Source organism: Brachypodium distachyon, chromosome 2 (genome assembly GCF_000005505.3).
Source record: "Brachypodium distachyon strain Bd21 chromosome 2, Brachypodium_distachyon_v3.0, whole genome shotgun sequence".
Classification (NCBI taxonomy): Eukaryota; Viridiplantae; Streptophyta; class Magnoliopsida; order Poales; family Poaceae; genus Brachypodium; species Brachypodium distachyon.
Genome location: NC_016132.3, coordinates 51,986,450 through 52,006,206, shown reverse-complemented (window position 1 = coordinate 52,006,206; position 19,757 = coordinate 51,986,450). Strand labels below are relative to the sequence as shown.

At 43.6% G+C, this 19,757-nt stretch overlaps 3 protein-coding genes across 5 annotated transcripts; 2 read left to right on the top strand and 1 right to left on the bottom strand.

The window, feature by feature from the left end:
- Positions 1-2,488: 2,488 nt before the first annotated feature.
- On the top strand, positions 2,489-7,212 carry LOC100825701 (probable arabinosyltransferase ARAD1). 2 transcript variants are annotated; one of them, XM_003564403.4, is made up of 8 exons: positions 2,489-3,009; positions 4,080-4,253; positions 4,620-4,777; positions 4,872-5,019; positions 5,140-5,394; positions 6,414-6,524; positions 6,615-6,683; positions 6,866-7,212. In XM_003564403.4, the coding sequence occupies exons 1-8, from the start codon at positions 2,557-2,559 to the stop codon at positions 6,983-6,985; spliced, it is 1,488 nt and encodes a 495-aa protein (XP_003564451.1). In that variant the 5' UTR covers positions 2,489-2,556; the 3' UTR covers positions 6,986-7,212. The 2 variants fall into 2 exon arrangements, with proteins under 2 accessions (XP_003564451.1, XP_024315670.1); XM_024459902.1 differs by having other exon boundaries at positions 2,714-3,020.
- Positions 7,213-10,097: 2,885 nt separating this feature from the next.
- LOC100825392 lies at positions 10,098-11,199 on the bottom strand. The gene has a single exon (XM_010234173.3). It carries the CDS (start codon positions 10,972-10,974, stop codon positions 10,597-10,599), a length of 378 nt encoding a protein of 125 aa, XP_010232475.1. The 5' UTR covers positions 10,975-11,199; the 3' UTR covers positions 10,098-10,596.
- Positions 11,200-17,400: 6,201 nt separating this feature from the next.
- Positions 17,401-19,360, top strand: LOC100824669 (WAT1-related protein At5g64700). Of its 2 annotated transcripts, XM_003564399.4 has the most exons (5): positions 17,404-17,728; positions 17,847-17,909; positions 18,024-18,140; positions 18,263-18,671; positions 18,783-19,360. In XM_003564399.4, the coding sequence occupies exons 1-5, from the start codon at positions 17,550-17,552 to the stop codon at positions 19,131-19,133; spliced, it is 1,119 nt and encodes a 372-aa protein (XP_003564447.1). In that variant the 5' UTR covers positions 17,404-17,549; the 3' UTR covers positions 19,134-19,360. The 2 variants fall into 2 exon arrangements, with proteins under 2 accessions (XP_014753854.1, XP_003564447.1); XM_014898368.2 differs by lacking the exon at positions 17,847-17,909 and having other exon boundaries at positions 17,401-17,728.
- The last annotated feature ends 397 nt before the right edge of the window (positions 19,361-19,757 follow it).

Sequence of the window (19,757 nt, the reverse complement as noted above, 5' to 3'; positions counted from 1 at the left end):
ACTACACACTCACCTAACCATCTCAACCTGATATCAATTCTTGCTTATACTTCTAATGAAATTATTATGAGTAGTCTGCTACATGTCTCAAATCTTCTAAGAATGTCTCTACACAACATAATATGTGTCTCAAATAGTGTCTCTAACCATACCGTAAGGTAATTTCCTCAAGTATCTCAAAACCATGTCTCTACATGAGTTTTGTGACAATATATTAAATGCTTCAAGAAATGTCTCTACACCATAATGTCTCAACTAGTGTCTTTATATTTAAGACATTGTCCATAGCGCCTCATAGAATGCCTCTACATGAAACTCTGTCTCAAAATTGTCTCTAGGTAGAGACAAGAGTACATTACTTCAATGAAAATGTCTCTACAAGACATATTTGTTGTAGTGTACCCACTTAAGTAGCCCGTGCTCCCATCTCCCAGTGGGCTGGGTCATAGCGCGTATTGGGCCTGCGTTGGCGTTGAGGCCCAATACGAAGTCCAGCTCGAGACTCAGTAGGTGAAGTAGTACTGGGCTCACGGACGTGACACTGTACGACCAGCCGTTGCCGATCGACATCGTGCACGTCGCGGACGTGTATGCCGAGCACCCCAAGGATCTCAGTGAGTTCCTTGCTTCCTTTCTTCCCGAAGCGAGCATCCAATCCATCGAATACCCCTGCGTCCCTGATTGCTTTTGCCTAATTAAGATAAGATCGTGGCATGCATCGTATGATCTCTTCTTACTAACCACTGTACGTAGCCAGCTATCGTGCATGATAATTAATTTTCTTTTTGGCAGAGAGCAAGCTGGGCGAGAGCCTGGAGGGCAGCTGGTACGTGTTCTCAGAGAGGAACCGCAAGTACCCCAAAGGAAAGCGGCCGAGTCGGAACACGGGTGAAGCGGGCCGGTGGAAGGCGACGGAAAGGAAGAGAAGATCTTGGCTGCGGTGGACAGCGGGGACGGAAAGAAGAGGCTGGTGATGGTAGGGCGCAAGCGCGTGCTCGCGTACGAGGAGTTTGGTGCATGACGGTCTTCACACGTCCGGATCCAAGTCCAAGTCCAAACGGCCAACAAAGAAGACGGATCGGAAGATGTCCGAGTTGGTATCCACCAACTCTGACCGGCCCATTGGGTCCGAGGCAAACACCATGCTGGTCAGTCATCCCATCTACGAGTGCGTTCTTTTCGGTTTTTAGGACCGGCTTCTCCTAAAAGCTGCCCTCGAAACCGCATTACAAATTTAGCTAGACTTCCAAAATACTTTAGGCCAAACTAATTTGATAGCCTAATCAAATTTAGGTGGTGGCTTCTCCAAGAAGTTGGGGGATGGCAGCTTCACAGAGAAGCCGGTCAAGGAAGCCGAAAAGAACTGGCCAGCTCATACGCATAATCTCTATTTAACTAATTTTGCTTCCACAAATAGACACGTAAAGCAGAAAAATAATAATATGGGAGTATTCGGTGCAAAATTAGCCGAATTTTTTATGGGCCACTGTAGTAATTTTGGTAAAAAGGATTGATACTGAAAATGTGACACATACCACTGGTATAATTGACCGGTTAACATGCCTTGTGTGTTTGTTGTTCTGTGCACCCAGCTGAATTATTGGGTCTTGTGCAAGACAACTCAGAAGGTGACAAGTAAAGAGGGGAAAGTCCGGGTTTGGAGCTAGAGGAAGATCTCGAGCCAGCAACTCTCACCAAGCTAAATGAGGACGGGCTTCTAGACAATACTCTTGACCCATGGCAACAAGCAACACCGCACCTCTTTTATGACGATGACAACAGTTTATGCACTACCAGAAACCAAACCCAAGCTACCGAACGATGTGGTGATGCCCTGCCGCATTATGGCACTGGGAACCTGCTCGAGTGGCCTGTTGATCTAAAGCTCTGGGTTTGTGAGGATGATGGTGGTGAAGGGAACGAGTATCGTTGAACAATGGAATTCCATTGGGCACCGGTTCGAAGCGACAATGGAGCCAAATTTGACCGCTGGCCAGTTTGAAGTATCAACTGATCTTCAGCCTTGGGATATGGATAGTTTTCTCTTCCACGAAGGCAATCGTGAACACGTAACGTTGAATGATCACATTGAGAAAAACAATAGCTCTGCAATAACAAACATGAGCCCCTCCCATGCAATCATGTAAGGACATAAATAATTTCGTGCTCATGCGTGTCCAATAGTTGTGTGTATGCACAAATGAGTGAACCAAAAATGTTGCTTGTGGTATCATTCTATAACGCCATGGATCTGTTTTTGATCAGATATTGCATGTGAATTATGATATAGTACATGCCACGTTCGTCGAAATCAAGTTTCTATTATGATATCCATTTGATTAAAGTTTTCTGCTTCTGTGGCATTTTTTTTTACAGATTAGAAAATAAAATTTGAAGATATCATTGTCGGCAACGCGAACTGAGCTTAAGAATATGGTAAATTTTCAATATGAATTTGAATTTAATCAGAACTAACCTTTGCACCAGCATCGTTGTTTGCTCAAAACCATAGCCTCACTTTAAACAGAACTTGCAGCTACTCGCCAGTCTCCAGCCATGGCGGGGAAGCAGTTCCCCTCACTCGCGCACACGCGCCCCGCCTCCTCCCGCTGCCTCTTCGCCGTGGGCGCGCTCCTCCTATTCTCCGCCGTTTACTTCCTTCTTCTTTCCCCCGCCAAGCCGGGCCCCATCGGTAGCCCAATCTCTAACCCTAGCATCACCACTTCCTTCGTCGCCTCCCTCGATCAATTTCTCGACTCCCCGTATTACCCCGCCGTCTCCTCGCCGGCCCCGTCGGACCTCGACGCCGCGATCCGGAAGGAGGAAGAGACGCGGCTGTACGGGGACCCTGGGGGCTTATGGCCGGCGGCTCATGCGCCGCTCAGGGTCTACGTGTACGAGATGCCGCGCAAGTTCACGTACGATCTGCTCAGGCTGTTCAGAGACTCGTATCGCGATACGACGAACCTCACCTCCAACGGGAGCCCCGTTCACCGTCTCATCGAGCAGGTGGGCGAGCGGTGAGATCGAGTTGTATTTCGTGTCGTTTCAATGCTACGAGATCTCTGTCTTTCTACATTTGGTCGTAGAGAGCACTTAATTTGCAGACTCTGGGCCCTTTTTATTTTGCGGCTTGGTTGCTGGTTTAAAGTGGTAGCACCATTATATTCCTCTGATGCTTTCGGAAGGTTTCCAAATGGTTCTGAAATGAGCTGCATGCTTGTATGTTGAATCTCAGAGAAATGTTATGCGCTGCTCTGTAGGAGTTATGTTTGTATGTGGTATTTTTGCGATCTGATGCTACCGAGTTATTCTTTTCAGGCGCATATGCTTCTAGACTGAATCTTATATAAAGTATTCCCTCCGTTTCATAATTCTTGTCGAAATATTACATGTATCTAGACACCTTTTAGGAATAGATACATCCATTTTTGGGCAAATTTGAGACAAGAATTATGGAACGGAGGGAGTATTTCTTTGGGATGTTTTAATTTAATGTAGATCTTGAAAATTTATTGACGTGTATCTATCCATGATGATATATGAAATATTTTGGTTGCTAGAGCTTTGAACTGCCTGTTATATACTTATATTTGCCACTGAGACTAGTTTTCTTATGTATATAAGAGATAGCAAAGCGGATGAATGGATGATTTAATTATATATCATGTAACGTTTGTAATTTTTATGCTATGGGGATGTTAGGTCTCGTCCTTGTGTTGATCTCCAGATTTAGAAAGTAGAAAGTTACCAATTTTTTATTACAAATTCTAAACATAAGGATGTGGACCTTTCAGTCTCGTTTACATCTTGAAATACTTGAATGGATAATAAAATTGTTCATAGTTTGCTCCTCGGCAATCTTTTGTTTTCATATAACACAGGAAGTGTTCAGCTGTAAAGTTTGTGGATAAAGTTGGCCTACTTATTTATATCTTGCATGTCATAGATTAATACATCTGTTTTATGACATGGTTTTGTTAAATATCTGTGTGTTTAGTAATATTGCAGCACTATGACTTTGGGACTTCCCATTTGGTCTTTGCATTATCTGAATTGATTTCCATTCACATATGCAGCATTCTATTGACTACTGGCTCTGGGCTGATCTCATTGCTCCTGAATCACAAAGACTTTTGAAGAATGTTATCAGGGTTCAGCAGCAAGAAGAGGCAGACATTTTCTACGTTCCATTCTTCACAACAATCAGTTACTTCTTGCTGGAGAAACAAAAATGCAAGGCACTTTATAGGGTGTGGGAGCATTTCTCAAGGTTTAAATTTTAGCTAGTGTTTGTTGTAGGACATGCATATGGCTGAGCTAATGTTTGTGTAGACAAAGCTCTTAAAATGAAATAAAAACTTTGATCCTTCCTACTGGCAGCCGGCATTCAGTAGTAAAGAATACTGAATATGTTTCCCTAGTCGCAGCAGAAAACATAATTACTGACAGCATGGCCTGAACTCTATTTTGTAGCAATCCTAGCATTTTTTCTTGGTTTAGCTGCTTGCAGGAAACCATCTGAAATATATCACTCAGATTAAAGTGCAAATTCATTGCTTTACTCGCCTCTGTTAGTTTCCAAGAGGATCTTACAAGTGTTACTTTCCCTGTGTTAGGAAGCTTTGAAATGGGTGACTGATCAACCTGCTTGGCAACGTTCAGAAGGAAGAGACCATATTATTCCTGTTCATCACCCGTGGTCTTTTAAGTCAGTTCGGAGATTTGTGAAGAAAGCAATATGGCTCTTACCTGATATGGATTCTACTGGGAACTGGTATGGTATTCATTGTTTGCCACTTTGCCTCAGAGCTACTTGTATACATCAGTTGAGCTGAGCCACAGAACTCACATTTCCCACCTTATATCAGGTATAAACCTGGGCAAGTGTATCTGGAGAAGGATGTTATCCTTCCGTATGTCCCAAATGTTGATCTTTGTGATTATAAGTGTGCTTCAGAAACTCAATCTAAAAGAAGTATGTTGCTGTTTTTTCGAGGAAGACTGAAAAGAAATGCTGTAAGTTTCTTGCTACTGTTTTCGATGTTTTTTTACTACATCAGTTTTATTTTTGCATGTGATAATTTCAATTCTCATTGTTTTATTTGCGTTTTGACCTATTCTGTTTGCCTTGCTTAGGGTGGAAAGGTTCGCAGTAAGCTTGTGACAGAATTAAAAGATGCAGAAGATGTAGTCATAGAAGAAGGGACTGCTGGAGCTGAGGGAAAAGTGGCAGCTCAGAATGGCATGCGCAAGTCTCTCTTTTGCTTGAATCCAGCTGGGGATACTCCATCTTCTGCTCGATTGTTTGATGCAATTGTTAGTGGATGTATCCCAGTTATAATAAGCGATGAGCTAGAGCTTCCTTTTGAAGGAATACTTGACTACAGGAAGGTAAAACTTCCCCATTGTTCTTGTACATGCACTTACAATTGGAGCTCTGAAAATTAACCTGTTACCTGGAAAAGTCAGGGATATCTTGCTAGTTGAATCCCATGAAAACCAACAAATATATTCATATTACTGAGTTACTAACACAAAACAGTAGAATTATAGTTGCATATTGGTTGGCATTGGACAGTTTTGATTCTATTCTTTGAGGGCATGGATGGTTGTAGAATTAGTGATACCTATCTTTTGACATAGTACCAACCTAAGGATTTATTTAGGTTTTCTGTACCAATAAAGTTTATGTAGCTTGTGTAAAAGTTTATATGCTTTCTATAAAATTACTCTATCTAAGGATTTATTTACTTGCTATGTATTTGCAATGTGAGATTAAACCAGGGAAAACGAGCCTAGGTGAAATCATCAGACTGCAATAGGAGGGTAAAATAAATCTTGATGGATTGTAATATCGGTGGCTCCAATGTACTGCGTGTATAAACTTTTCCGTGCATGCCCACACATGCATTAATCCGTATATACATATTGACTACTCCCAGAAATACAAGGCCAATTTGAAGGATTGCGGGAACCAAGGAAAAATCCTCATGCGTAGTGTGTGGTAGTTAGTTTTTTTGGATTTTTGGTTTAGCCAACGGAATAGTAGGATTTTCTCTTGTAACAAGGAGCAATTAAGTTATGTATGCATACACATCAATCAGCAATTAAGATACAAGTAATGAGGAGTTTTTTTAGCTAGGGACGTGAGAGGGCAGGTAACAAATTACTCAAGGAAGCAAAATGGCCTTGTATTCCTGGAAATTTCGATTAGGATTTGGTCTTGTATTTCCGGACGGAGGGAGTACAGTCTACGGATGATCAAATATGCCCGTGCACCTGTTCTTTAATTTGTATTGACTAATGATATTTTTGTGGCGATCCATTGATTTTCAGCATATAGAAAACACAACATTTTCTGTAGTGTGAAATACAGTGTGCAGTGATTGGTTTATTACTTTACTCTGTAGATAGCATTGTTTGTTTCATCAAGTGATGCTTTGCAACCTGGCTGGCTAGTGAAATACCTAAGGGGCATCGATGCCAAAAGGGTCAGAGAAATGCAATCTAATCTTGTCAAGGTTTGCTCTTTATTTAAAATTTATCTTACATTGAGTTTCTTGTAAGACCCATCCATGTCACTATTTTTTTTGCTCACGATGCATTTACAGTACTCGAGACATTTTATCTATTCAAAGCCTGCTCAGCCCCTTGGACCAGAAGACCTTACATGGAGGATGGTAATCTCCTGAAATTCTTAGGCCTATCAGTTGCATAATAAACATGTTTTTCTGCTCCATTAGTTCAGTGAGCCTATTTTATTTGCAGTTTCATTCCTATTTTGTGTAAATATTGGGACTTCTGAGTAAGAACTATATAGTCTGAAGTATAACAGATTATCCATTCCATGCCTGAAATGCAGGTTGCTGGTAAGCTGGTAAACATCAAGTTGCATATTCAGCGATCGCGGCGCGTGGTCAGAGAATCAAGGAGCTTATGTACATGCGAGTGTAGAGTTGGAAACACTACGATGATGCTTTGAAGTCTGAACCAACTTTTCTTCTGTATCCAGTGCCCAGAGTTGGTATCCATTACCCCCTAGGCCCTCTTTGTGTAGTTGGTGTAGCTGATGCTAGAGTTTAAGGACTAAGATATACAGTGTATCACCGAGGGCCTGAGGACTTCACATGGTTGCACTAAACTGCAATTTCCAAGGATCTGTGACATTCGAAAGCAATTATTTGGAAATGTTTCCTGATTTTTTTTTGACACGGATGTTCCCTGAAATTGCCCGTGCATTGTGTGTCTATCCCAATTCTGTACGAGGACGCTTCGAACTTTATACACCCAAGTCTTTACACTGTAATGCAGGACGCTTTTCGTGGAATGTAGCTTTCCTCCCCGGCAGAAGTTTGTAGAAATGAATTAGATGGTTGAAAATGTTATGCGACATCGCTAAGCTTTTCTGAATCTTGGATGGGAATGACCGGATGGAAGAAGTATCACAACATGGGGTATATATTTCTTCTGAACCAGATGGCGGAAAATAAAATGCAGAAAATACAGGTATGTTAATTCTTGAAATATCAGAACGAGGTTACAGAAACTCAAATAATTCCTTCTGCATAATATAAGATCAATGCACAATTACCTTTTATTCATTTCTTGACCTCTGCACTAAGTTGGCTAAAGGGAACCAAACCTGCAAAGAGTTGCAGAAAAAACACTGCTTTTGCAACCTTTGCTAGCGAATAAGAATTATCTAATTCCTATGGAAATAGTGAATTGGATGCATGAGAACTAGGTATTTTTGGAAAACCAATGGGCATATTAGATTTTATCAAATTTTAAGTAAGACTTTTTTGTCAGTTTTGAGAAATACACAAACAAGTATGATATGACATAAGTTTAAATTAAGTATACTGATATACAGGCTAAATATATGCTTCTTTCAGATGCAGTGTAGTAAAATGCTTATGAAACTACTTGCAAAAAAAAATGCTTATGAAACAGAGAGTACAGTCACTTGTACTGTATGGTACTTAGCAGGTCAACTGCAATGCACTTTACCCACCAAAAAAAGAGAAAATAATTCGTTTGGAAAAAAAAGGAGAGACAGCACTGAGCGATGACTAAGATCTGACATTGTTATTTTAAGGCAAGATTACGATTTGCTGTACTTGCGGAGTTTAGTTACCCCTGCAAATGTTTGCATTATAACATAACATCAAAGTTTGAAATTTTGAACTGGAGGCGCTGTTCAAATCTTTAGGCTCAATTCATCCCCAGAAAATTTACAGTGTGCTTTACAATAATTCACACTGATAACAGTGCCGTGATGGTAGGTGATCTGTGCAATTAGTTACAATGTTAAACACTACTCTTAAGATGGCTCTGGTAAATGGACATATTTCAAAATTTGTGATAATACCATTGTAAATAACCAAATCCTCATTCCTTGTGCCAGATGGACCGTGGATGACTATTTCTAGATGGGACACAATATGTGGTCCAGTGTGAATGGGCGATTCCTGCCTGCATCACAAATTGTTTTTCAACCATTCAGGTCTAAATTTTTGTTAATCCAAATGCTCTAACAACAATAATTTCAATGTCAGTGTAGTTTTCTCAGTTACCAAGCAACATAAAGGAAGGTTAGTTTCAGCGTGAAGCCCTTCAAATCTACGACAGAAGGCTGAAGCGTGTGCAGGCCTGAGCGTGTGACATCTACTCTGGCCCTGACGGATGGACAAGACCATGATAACTGAGGTGCTTTGCAGAAAAAGGGATGCGAGTTTTGTGCTGGCAGATTCATAATTCATGACTGTTGTTTGGCCTATCCTTGGGGGTTGCTCGTTCTTGCCAGGTGAAGGCTTCTGTGTGCTCCAGTTTTGCAGCCATGCTGCATGGTCAATGCAGCCATGTTTGGGTCCCCGTTTGTACCCAATGCAGGCATGTTTGGGTCTTGGGTCTCCTCTCCTGTCCCCCACCTCACACCGCCATGAGCAAGAGGCCTCGATAAATTTGGAGTTCCACCAACCACATCGCTGTAATTTCACGTTCTTCTGCAACTCGATAAATTTGGAGTTCCACCAACCACATCGCTGGAATTTCACGTTCTTCTGCAACCGTGACCAAAGACGGTCGTATCGATTCTTCAGTCACACCGGGATACATACCGCCATATGTACACAGACACAAGATCTAAGTTTTCCCAAATCTACTTCGAGTTTGGACACACATAACGTCACTACTCTGTACCACCACTACCAACCGTCCGATGACACGATGCGTCGCCGCAAAAGATAATGCCACAATCATATTCTTGGACCTTCCCTGGTTCTATTCCTACATTTACCTGCCAATCCGTCATGGACATCCAACCCAAAAACGCTTGTTGCTCCCGTGGTGGGGAACAGAAACAACGGACATGACGTGGCGGCCAATTTCTTTTTGCAAAAGAAAACAGCGCAGTCCGCTCGCCAGAATTCAGGGAAGAAATAATGTACACACCTGGGCTAGGTGGGCTCCCAAATCGGCGCCCATCCAAACGCAATTCAAAAGTCACCGGCGCGCCAAAAAATTGGTAAGGCCAGCATCGGCTGGAAACCAAACGTACCCTTGATCTTTTATTCCTGGCAAAACGCAGGAAGTAGATGCCCTTCATAATAAGGTGCAGGAACCCCTCGAGCTTACTGTTCAAAACAGAAGCATCGACATCCGGATCAATAACAATGGCAACGTACCGTCCTCTGTGCTCAATGCAGCTGACGCCGACGAAGAATACTTCTAGGATGCATTGCCAATCCTCGCACATTTTTTCGCTTCTCTCCTTTTTCTCACATCTCTTTTATGCACACAATAAAATGGAAATGAGTCGAGCCTTCTATTTATAGACATTGGTAATACATTTTTTTAGATGAAACATTGGCAATACATGTTAGTAACATTGAACTTATGGCTGTGTGGCCAATCATGCAAATATGCATGATTGCACAACGTCCATGCTAATGTTCTAGCGCTAGATAATTTCAAGCTGTAGTTGCTCTTCTAAGTTTTGTATTTCCTAAAGAAAAAAAACAATGTATAGTTAGCTCCGTTGCAACAAGACGAAATCAATTCAATACGAACTCATCCGATCAAGTGCCTAGAGAAGCTTTCGTATATCAATTACATTCTTAGTACCACATAAGCCACAAATAGCACAACAACAAATCAGATTTAACCCATGAAAGTAAATCACAAAAAGCAAACCAGGAAGCTCAAATTTACAGACAAGCACAAACAGATTTACCTGACTAAAAGATCACAAAAAGTAAACCAGGAAGCTCAAATTTATAGACAAGCACAGACAGATCAGATCACCGCAAAATGTTAGCCGAAATTTACAAACTGTTTACACGATCTCAACCTATAATTCCCGACCAATCTGAACAGCTCAGCCCCGAAATCTAAAGGAAACTCATCTAGCAAAGAATTGGGTGACACCTCTCTCGACCAAATCGTTGCAACGATATCATTGCAGCAACAGCAGCAGCATCCCTCAAGCTCTGAACAAGGCACCGGAAACCCAACAAAGGAATTGCGAAACGGGGGGCAATTCGTTCTACAAACGGGGAGGAGTCGTCACAGTTTCGGTAAGGGGAGGGGACATCAGAGGAAGCCGAGGAGGACGGCGGCGCCGAGCACGAAGAGCCAGACGATGTGGACGAGCAGCAGCGCCTGGCCGGAGACGGGCGCCGACCCGGCCCCGACCTCGCAGTACCCGCGCCGCGCCACGCGGGCGCCGGCGCACACGGCCTCGGGGCAGCCGCACCAGTACGTGACCCCGTCGGCGCCGCAGACCGGGTCGGGACGGAAGCACCGCACCGGGCACAGGGGGATCTCGCCGCTTGCCGCGTCCGACTCCGCCGCTGCCGCGCAGGGGTCGGCAGCGGCGGAGGCGGCTAGGGTTCCGGGGAAGGGGAGGAGGACGAGCGAGAGGGCCGCGACGAAGAGGAGGAAGCGGGCGGTCGTGGCGGATGGCGGCATGGCGATCGCGGGCGTCGCCGGGCGCCCACCCGGCGGGGTGTCCGGCCTCCTTGCCTTGAGGAGAGGGAGGAAGGAGGCGGTGGGGGCAGGCCGGAAGTTGGAATCGGTCGGCGCCTTTGCTTTTGGCTTTGTCTCGCTTGGTTGGGTCTGGGTTTGGGTAGGCGTGGCGCCGACGCGTTGTTGGGTTGGGTGGGTGGTGGCTTTGTTCCGTTGCGCGTTACGTTGGGTTGGACTTAGCTGGTAACCCGCTGGCGACTGCTTGCTCCTTTTTCTTCTTCCTTTTGCTTCTTCGGGGGCAACGGGTCCCTGGGGTGGGTCGCCTGCTCTTCTTGTCTTTGCAACTTTGCAATTTTCCCAGTTCCCACAATAGAATACGACACGTTTCGGTCGTTTTTTAAAGCTCATGTTTCGACCGCACAAAGCTTCGTAGCCGCATGCTCTTGCCCTGTTTATTCACCTCGCCCCAAAAAAAGAAACCGACACGTTTGGATCGTTTTTAAAGAGCTCGAGGGTACGTTTCGACCGCACAAAGCTTCACACCCGTCTACTCTTGCCTTGTTTTCTTTTTTAACCTCGTCCAGGAATAGAATTCAAAACGTGTCGGTCGTTATTTGAAGCTCAAGGCCTTGTTTTGACCGCACAAAGCTTTATAGAAACTAGCTAAATTCTCGTACAAACATTAAAAACAAAATCTCATGTAAATCTCGTCACATTTGAATTTCTGGGAGTTCAATGTCTCAAGTGGTCGGAACCAGAACGCATAACGTTTTGCCACAAACATAACGTAAGGCGACTGCTTGTAAGTTTCTAGTGTGGTGTTGTTTGTCAAATGAGAGGCCAAACTAGATTCGACCATTAGAATATGCGTGGTCTTTGTCGCGACGTGTAATTGTCGCGTCCCCAGAAGTCATGACGCAGATAAGCACGAGGTCTAGATAGTGGGTCAAAAAAGGTTCTAAAAAAAGTGAGGGACTGATGTGGTCCTAGATTAGACTTTGCTTAACTTGCAAGTCGCATGAGGAGAAGGTGTGGTCCCAATGAAAAAAGGAATTAAAGTTAGAATAGCAATAAGTAGTGAGTTACTTTTCGGATAGTCACTTACGTACTCCTTGTGATAAGATAAAGCGAGAGAGAACGAGACAAAAATTGTTAGTAGGCTGCACCTTGTGGCAAAGGTGAAAGAGATAAGCATACAAAGGTATTGTGTGTGAAGGTTGTACTCCATATGAGAGAAAGAGATGATGTGTGCTGACTCTGAGGTTTTTACACTTTAGCTTCTCGTCTTAGAACACACGAGGATGTTACTATTTTATCCGACAAGATTTTGCTTACACGAAGGTATAAGGTAGTTTTTCCTTGACATACAATATACAACAATCTCATAAACTAGCAATGTTGTGAAGTTGCCCACAAAAATATAATTTTGTGTATTGGGCATATGATGTGTCTAAACTTTACTAACTAGTCTAAATATGACATCTTTTTGTCTATCTTATAATTCAACATAAGTTGCCAACCATTTTAACTGATTTATTTTTTTCGAAAAGGAGGTTGAAACCCCGGCCTCTGCATCAAAATGATGCACACAACGAATTTTATTGCTTTATTAACAAGTCTGGCGAAACAAATACAACGATCAATCGATCCAAAGCCACCAAACTATTCCTACAAACCTGATGAAGGTTGTGGCTATTATCGGAGCCGAATGCCCTGACCGCACACCACCACGGCACCACCCAACATATAAATCCGGAGACCACATGAAGAGCACAACCAGTCAATCAAATTCTCAGTGTGTGCCGATTGCGCACGCTCCAGAATCATCCACCAGCATCTTCCACATACCCATCTTCTGGACAAAGAACGGAGCATTGAACTTGCCTAATAGGGATGATAAACTTGTCTAAAACCGGTGAAAGTTTCTACGCAGTATTATGTGTACTTAGTACCTAGAAATTGTTCCTAATATTCTTCTAAAGTTGTCTATCGTGGATGCAAAGTTACCCAACTTTTTCTAAGTTGTATGCCATCGTTGCTAAATTGCCCATTAACATGATGTTTATACCAGCGTACATATTAATTTGCCTATTTTAACTCCTAACTTCCTATCTTTGCAGGTAAGTCCTACAATATCGTGAAGCTGCCTCTAACATACAACACGTTGTGTGCACCGGTGCCTATGAATTTGCATAATATTACTTGTAGTTGAGATAGCAACCACAAGTGTTAAGTTGCCTACAATATTTCTGTTCATGCAAATAAATTTTCCTAATAGTTTATTAATTTTCCTACCATAGTGGCTAAATTGCCTACAATACATATGTGTATTACACTATTACTTTCTTAATTGCATTGCTATATGGTGAAACTGCGTCTACAACATGTCATATGCATTATTAGTAGATATGGATTTGCTTTTTATATAGATTAATAGATATACTAACATAACATGGCAACCATGTATGAATTGAACTTGTTTTTCAGGTGAAACATAGTTGTAGAAATAAATAGCAACATTAGTTGCCAGAGTAAGAAATGTCAGTACGAACTTGCTTTTTCTAACACCAATTTGCTTTCCAAAAAATATATATGTGAGCGGGTCTAGTTATGAAGATCTCACCCTTTGAAACTCAATGGTACAAAATCAATCATAATTTCAACGCTCAAATGGAAATTATAATATTTACATTTTTTTAAAAGAATTAGATGCACATGACATTACTCCCATGAATTCAATGGTTATGCGTCAGTTGAACGTGTCCATGCTGTTTGAGGAGGATGGGGGAGAATCCGGGTAAAGGTGCACACGAGGGGAGGGGTGCAACGGCTAGTGAATCATGGGCTTGGGAGAAGCTAGGCTATAGTCTGGCACGTGTGTCGTCAGTACGAAAAAAGGGGGCGGCCACGTGAAGTCTCCTTTCTATATTATGGTCAAACAACGTCCTATCCAAAATAGGTTGTGCCCTAGGGAGACTAGAATAGCAAACTTTTGCCCCCTACCCCTGCCCCAGCCCATTTCTTTGAGGCCTTGCTAATTTTTGTGACCGTTTTTTCTTTTGGCCAACATCCAAATTTTAAGTCATTTGTTCAGAGAATAGGATTGCGTCGTAGATCACCCATGATAATCCTTATAAGTCTCAATAGTTGTTATTGAGTGTTAATCGTTTTCTCTAGTTCTGTATGGCCTGTGTCCTTTTTTGATTTTTTTTAAAGCTTCTTTTCTTTGGCATTGTTGCATGACGTTGCTTTGGGGTTGTGCCGGCTCGAGTTGCTTGAGCACACATCAAACTAGGAGATATATTTCATATGTGTTGTTGTGAACAAGGTGCAACTCAACAACAATAAAAGAGACGGGTATGCATAAACAAATTGACGGTGTATCCAGTGCAAACATTCATTCAATGCAAACTTTCCACGTGGTTCATCGGATCTAAAACGTGCGATGCAGATCAAAGGTGGGTATCATACACCCACGCAAACACGTTTTTCTATCTAATAACCCCTTGTACTCATCCCATGTTGTCTTATCTTTGATTCTCACCGTTCATCTGGACCGCACGCCGTATCCGAATGAAAGTTTGCAAGTTTGCATTGAATGAAAGTTTCAACTAGATATGTTTTCGAACAAATCATGTTACAATTTTATGAAGTATTTCTTATATTTTTATTGTACTTTAATAAACTGAAACTCTTAATTCAACCATGTCTTTTTTAAATAGGTATTTTTCCGTGTCCGTTCATATTTAGCAAAATTCCATGTTCTCATTATTCTCGTTTGGCCAACGATAACCGATTTTTTTCGTCCAATCGCTCTTCAAGGTTCATGCTGCCCTTTTCATTTATTTGTTTCATGCCTTTTTTATGTTTCAGGCTGGCACATGTTTATCCCTTTTTATACTCGTTTGGGTTTCTTCGTGCTGCTTATCTTCCTATGCCCATTTTTTTCATTTCTTTTGTTTTTCTGCCCCGCTTTCCATTTCTTCTCAGGAGACAGAGCTCTCTACATCTTAGTGGGCAGCTTGGGTAATTCATGTAGTTACCTCTTCTATTTCTTGCTCGTTTTCATGTTGGATTTTGGTTTGAGTTCCATGTTTGTGGTTTGTGTGTAGCATTGGGATATTTTGGTAATTCACATGTCATTTTGGTATATGAATGTTGTGTAGTTTCCATCTCATTTTCCTAACTGTAGTTATAATAAATGAAAATTTTAAATTCTTATTGATATGAATGGTGTGTAGTTTCCATTTCATTTCCCCCTAGGTAGCTATTTTGCAACCCCTTATTTAATTTTGGTAATTAACATGTCATTTTTAATTCGTGTATTTTTGTGTCCACGAGTGTGTTATGTATGGGTAATGACAATGAATGAGATGTGGACAAAAGCAGTAGAAACCACACACTAAAAAGGCTAGGCTGAGAACCAATGCAAGTGCATAGGAAAGTGATCCGAATTTGACACCAATCCAGTGTATCCGCACTGAAAGGATGGGGGAGTGGATTCCACCATCTGAGTTAAAGTCCTTGAGGATGTGAACTTATGTTCGTATTTTGTACTATATATGGATTTCTTTATAGTTTTCTTTAATAAATCCATGTACGCATAAATTTGTGTTGCTAAAGTAATCTACGTCTAGAAACCATCAATCCATCATAAGTGCACACTCACACTTTGGAATGAAACCAAAAGACCACATAATGCTGCCATTAGCAAGCTGAACTTTGATCGGCTTTGGGCAGGGAACAAACTCCACGGAGTACATGATCGAGCAAGTTGATCACCGAGGAAAGAACAAGAGCCGCAATTCGCCAATTCCCGACCGCGCAACTGAACTTCTAGTTTCAAAGTATTAGCAGAAGATGGGCCAAAGACAACAGATCAAGGTATGGTCATCAGGCCATGAGTTGAGTAGAGGAATCAGGGTAGGAGTAAGATGATTGCTGAGTGCTGGCAGTCGTCCGTGAGCACATCCAACCTGCACAATGTGAAGCTGCACGGTACGCTGCGTACGCACTTGTGCTCCCGTGACCACTTCTCGCCGACGCCAGACTTGTTGCTGGGCATAGGGCCGCAGCTGCAGTCAGGCATAGGCGGAGGGGGCCGTCTGCTCATTTGTCAGAGTAAATTACAGAAAACAACAACATTGATGACTAGTGTTGCAGATAGAAACTACCAGATTGCACCAAGCGTATGGTTGTTAACGAATAACCCTGAAACTGATACGGCGGGTCCACCGGTCAAGCCAACATGGCGTGCCAACCTGGCAACTGACTAAACCGACTCGGCCATCTATACCCTTCCTCTCTCGGTTTTGCTCTGTCTCCAGATCTGGTGAGCTTCGGAGCTTCGGAGAGAGAGCAGCAGCAACATCAAAGCACCGCAAGTGCAATCTGCTGCCCCATGTCAGTTATGGCCTCAGACGCTAACAATCTACCGTTTAGTGCGATTAGTACAGGACCGGTGATTTTTAGTAAAGAAAAAAAGCGTAGACCGATACCAATCTGCAACCCTGATCACTAATGTGTTGGTTTTTTGTAATTTACTCGCACGGGAATGACCTTGTTGGGCTTGCATGTTCTCCGGTCCAGTTGAATGGCTTCTTTCACAGGCTTTAGTGATGACACTGTTTCTTGGGATGCACTCTCCTTGAAACCTAGGCCGCTAACATGAAATAAAAACAAAGCATTAATAAATATTTCAGATTATATATATATTTATTCCGATTTTATTAAAGACAGTCGCCTGATTTTAATTTTTTTTTGTTTAAATCTCAGTTGATGCATTAGAACCGTTGAAAAGATCCGAGTGTCATCTTCGATTCCTCCTCTCTCACGTGTTGCCGTTGCAGTGGCGAACCATGTTGACTTGTCTAACTTAAAACAAGCGACTTCTTAATGGAAAATCCGTTAGTAAAATTTAGAAAAGAAGATTCCGAGAGAAATGATGCGTGCATACCTTCGCCTAATTAATGAATTTTGCTTGGGACTCTTAAAACAAATAAGTAGGTAACAAGCATGTTCGATAGGATATTAGGTTTACTACTTAAACAAATGTTTAACTGATATGTGCGAGATTAGTTGTGCGTATGGAAGATCGGGCAGATCGATTGACAGGGAGCAAACATGTGTCATGGGGCATTGTCAGTTTGACTTTCCTGGACTTGATTGGCTGCTGACAAGGTCTGCATGACCCCCATAAGGCGATAAACCATGGTGATAGCTAGTGCTTACTAATTAGCAGTGGTAGAATTCATCACTGATGCACTAAGATAGCTAGTGTTAACTAATTAGTACTAGTAGTATATAGTAGAATCCATCACTGAAGCACTAAGGTAGCTCTCTTTACTGATGCACTGTCACCACGTCGAATCAAGCAACTATAAGGTAGCTAGTGTTAACTACATTGACTAGAAGTACTCTCACATGGACTCTAGCAGTGTAGCAGGTCGTTCGCTAAGCCTAATTAAGCAAAATCAGCTTTGGAACACTACTCTACTAGCACTTCAGTAGTAGTATAAAATAGGAAGCTGGCAGATGGATTCAGACTCCAGCACAGAACAGAGCAGCTATCGGAAGCCATGGGGGCGGACGGGAAGAAGCCGTACGTCGTGGCCGTCATCATACAGGTCATCTACGCCGGCATGTTCGTCGTCTCCAAGGCGGCGTTCGACCAGGGGATGAACACCTTCGTCTTCATCTTCTACCGCCAGACCGCCGCCAGTCTCCTCTTGCTGCCTCTAGCCATCATCCTAGAAAGGTAAACTCTCCAAGTGCTCTAGCTTAGCCATCTGCTAGACTACTACTACTCTGCTTCAGCTCAGCTAGGAAGCGAATCATGTACTGAAATCGATGGCGAGTTGCCTTTAATTCTGCAGGAAGAATGCGCGGTCAATGTCGTTCCGGTTGCTCCTGAAGCTTTTCTTGTATGCCTTGATCGGGTAAATATATGAAGCGAGCACGTGCCGGATGCTTCTCGAATCTCGATCCACCACATGCGGTGTACCTTAGCTTGGATGAATGAATGAATGACTGATAAACGGTTTCGTTTCCAGGACTACATTTAGCTTGAATGTGTACAACGTGAGCCTCAAGTTCACATCTGCGCCCGTGGGATCTGCGACCAGCAACTCCCTGCCTGTCATCACCTTCTTCTTAGCGCTTCTATTGAGGTACTAGTACTTCTTCTTTATCTCTAGTCGGAGGGAGTAAGAAAGACCAAATAAAATCATTACAAGTGACATGTGTATGAAACTCATCAAACTATGAATATATACTTGGGCACTGTGCGCAGGATGGAAGTGGTGAAGCCGAAAAGCCCTTCAGGGATAGCCAAGCTCGGCGGCATGGCGCTCTGCCTCGCCGGCGTTCTCGTCATCGCCTTCTACGCCGGCTTGTCCCTGAGTCCGATAAACCACCACCGCGCCTTCAACGTCAGTTCCAACGTCGCAAGAACCGGAGACACCGACCACGCGCTGTGGATCAAGGGCACGTTCCTCATGGTGCTCGCCAACGTGACGTGGTCCCTGTGGATCATCCTGCAGGCGGCGCTGCTGAGGGAGTACCCCAACAAGCTGCTCGTCACGGCGACACAATGCGTCTTCAGCACGGCCCAGTGCTTCGTCGTGGCGGTCGTCGCCGAGGGGGACTTCTCCCGGTGGCGGCTCCGGTTCGACGTCACCTTGCTTGCCGTCCTTTACACAGTACGTAAAGCTATATTTTACATTCTTCATATCAATATAATCCCTTTTAATTTCCTATGCTCTCTGCCTCTCTCTGTGTCTCGTGGTGAATTGGTGGATGGATGTTTTCAGGGGTTTGTGGTGACGGGGGTGTCATACTACCTGCAAGCGTGGTGCACGGAGATGAGAGGCCCCGTCTTCCTCGCGGCGTGGAACCCGCTCTGCTTCGTCCTCACCATTTTCTGCTCCTCCTTCCTGGGCGAGATCGTTCATCTCGGCAGTATCCTGGGCGGGGCTCTCCTCGTCGGAGGGCTCTACGCCGTCCTTTGGGGAAAAAGCAAGGAGGATCGGGTCGTGCCGTGCGGTGAGATGAGCACGGTGGATGGCTCGGAATCTGCGGTGGCGGCGAAGAGCAAGCAAGAGACTAGGGAGAATGTGAGTGACGAGAAAACGATGTTATCTTCGGGCGCTGAAGAAGTTTGATTGGGATGCGCATGAGGTGCAGCCAATCGTGGGACACGGCCTCGGCTTCCCTCTCACATGAGGCCCGTTCTCAGCCCAATACGTACGAGACCTCATTGAATTTTGTGTGCGACATTCATAAACCGAAATGAAACCTTATTGAAACGATCTGAATTGGGTAGTGCACCGACACTGCGGAACGGATTTAAAGGATAAGAATCCAATCCAAGAAGGAGCCTCGCCATCCACATAATTTCTTTCCAGGGAATGCGAGGACAACTTTTGTTCAAGCCCCATTCGAGCCAGTTCTGAATCGCTTGTCCACTGCCCAGTTTTTTTTTTTGTTGGGCAATTAACCTCTTTTTCGCAGTGGCCGCAGACTGTGGCATACTGGCATGCCGTTCCAGGCTAAAAAAAAGGAAAAAATGTGGGCATTCCGGTCCGCAGTTCGTAGCTAGATCCGCGCGCATGCACCGACGCACGCCGTCGTAACCCGCGGGCCATTGTAGATTTCTTCTTGTCGCATGAGCTGACCGAAAGGCGCGCTATTGTCCGTGCGTGCATGGAGCTGACGGCGAATTGAATCCCCCGGGAGAGCCAAAGCAAAGCGGTCGACCACTGCGAGCCGTGATCTAGCGTGTCGTG

What these genes read in the sequence shown, in the direction of transcription:
- LOC100825701 (XM_003564403.4), top strand. Translation starts at nt 2,557, where the DNA reads ATGGCGGGGAAGCAGTTCCCCTCACTCGCGCACACGCGCCCCGCCTCC. An exon ending in TTCACCGTCTCATCGAGCAG is followed by an intron (nt 3,010 to 4,079) that starts GTGGGCGAGCGG and finishes TCACATATGCAG; the next exon opens with CATTCTATTGACTACTGGCT. An exon ending in ATGGATTCTACTGGGAACTG is followed by an intron (nt 4,778 to 4,871) that starts GTATGGTATTCA and finishes ACCTTATATCAG; the next exon opens with GTATAAACCTGGGCAAGTGT.
- LOC100825392 (XM_010234173.3), bottom strand. Translation starts at nt 10,974, where the DNA reads ATGCCGCCATCCGCCACGACCGCCCGCTTCCTCCTCTTCGTCGCGGCC.
- LOC100824669 (XM_003564399.4), top strand. Translation starts at nt 17,550, where the DNA reads ATGGGGGCGGACGGGAAGAAGCCGTACGTCGTGGCCGTCATCATACAG. An exon ending in TTCTTAGCGCTTCTATTGAG is followed by an intron (nt 18,141 to 18,262) that starts GTACTAGTACTT and finishes CACTGTGCGCAG; the next exon opens with GATGGAAGTGGTGAAGCCGA. An exon ending in TGCTTGCCGTCCTTTACACA is followed by an intron (nt 18,672 to 18,782) that starts GTACGTAAAGCT and finishes GGATGTTTTCAG; the next exon opens with GGGTTTGTGGTGACGGGGGT.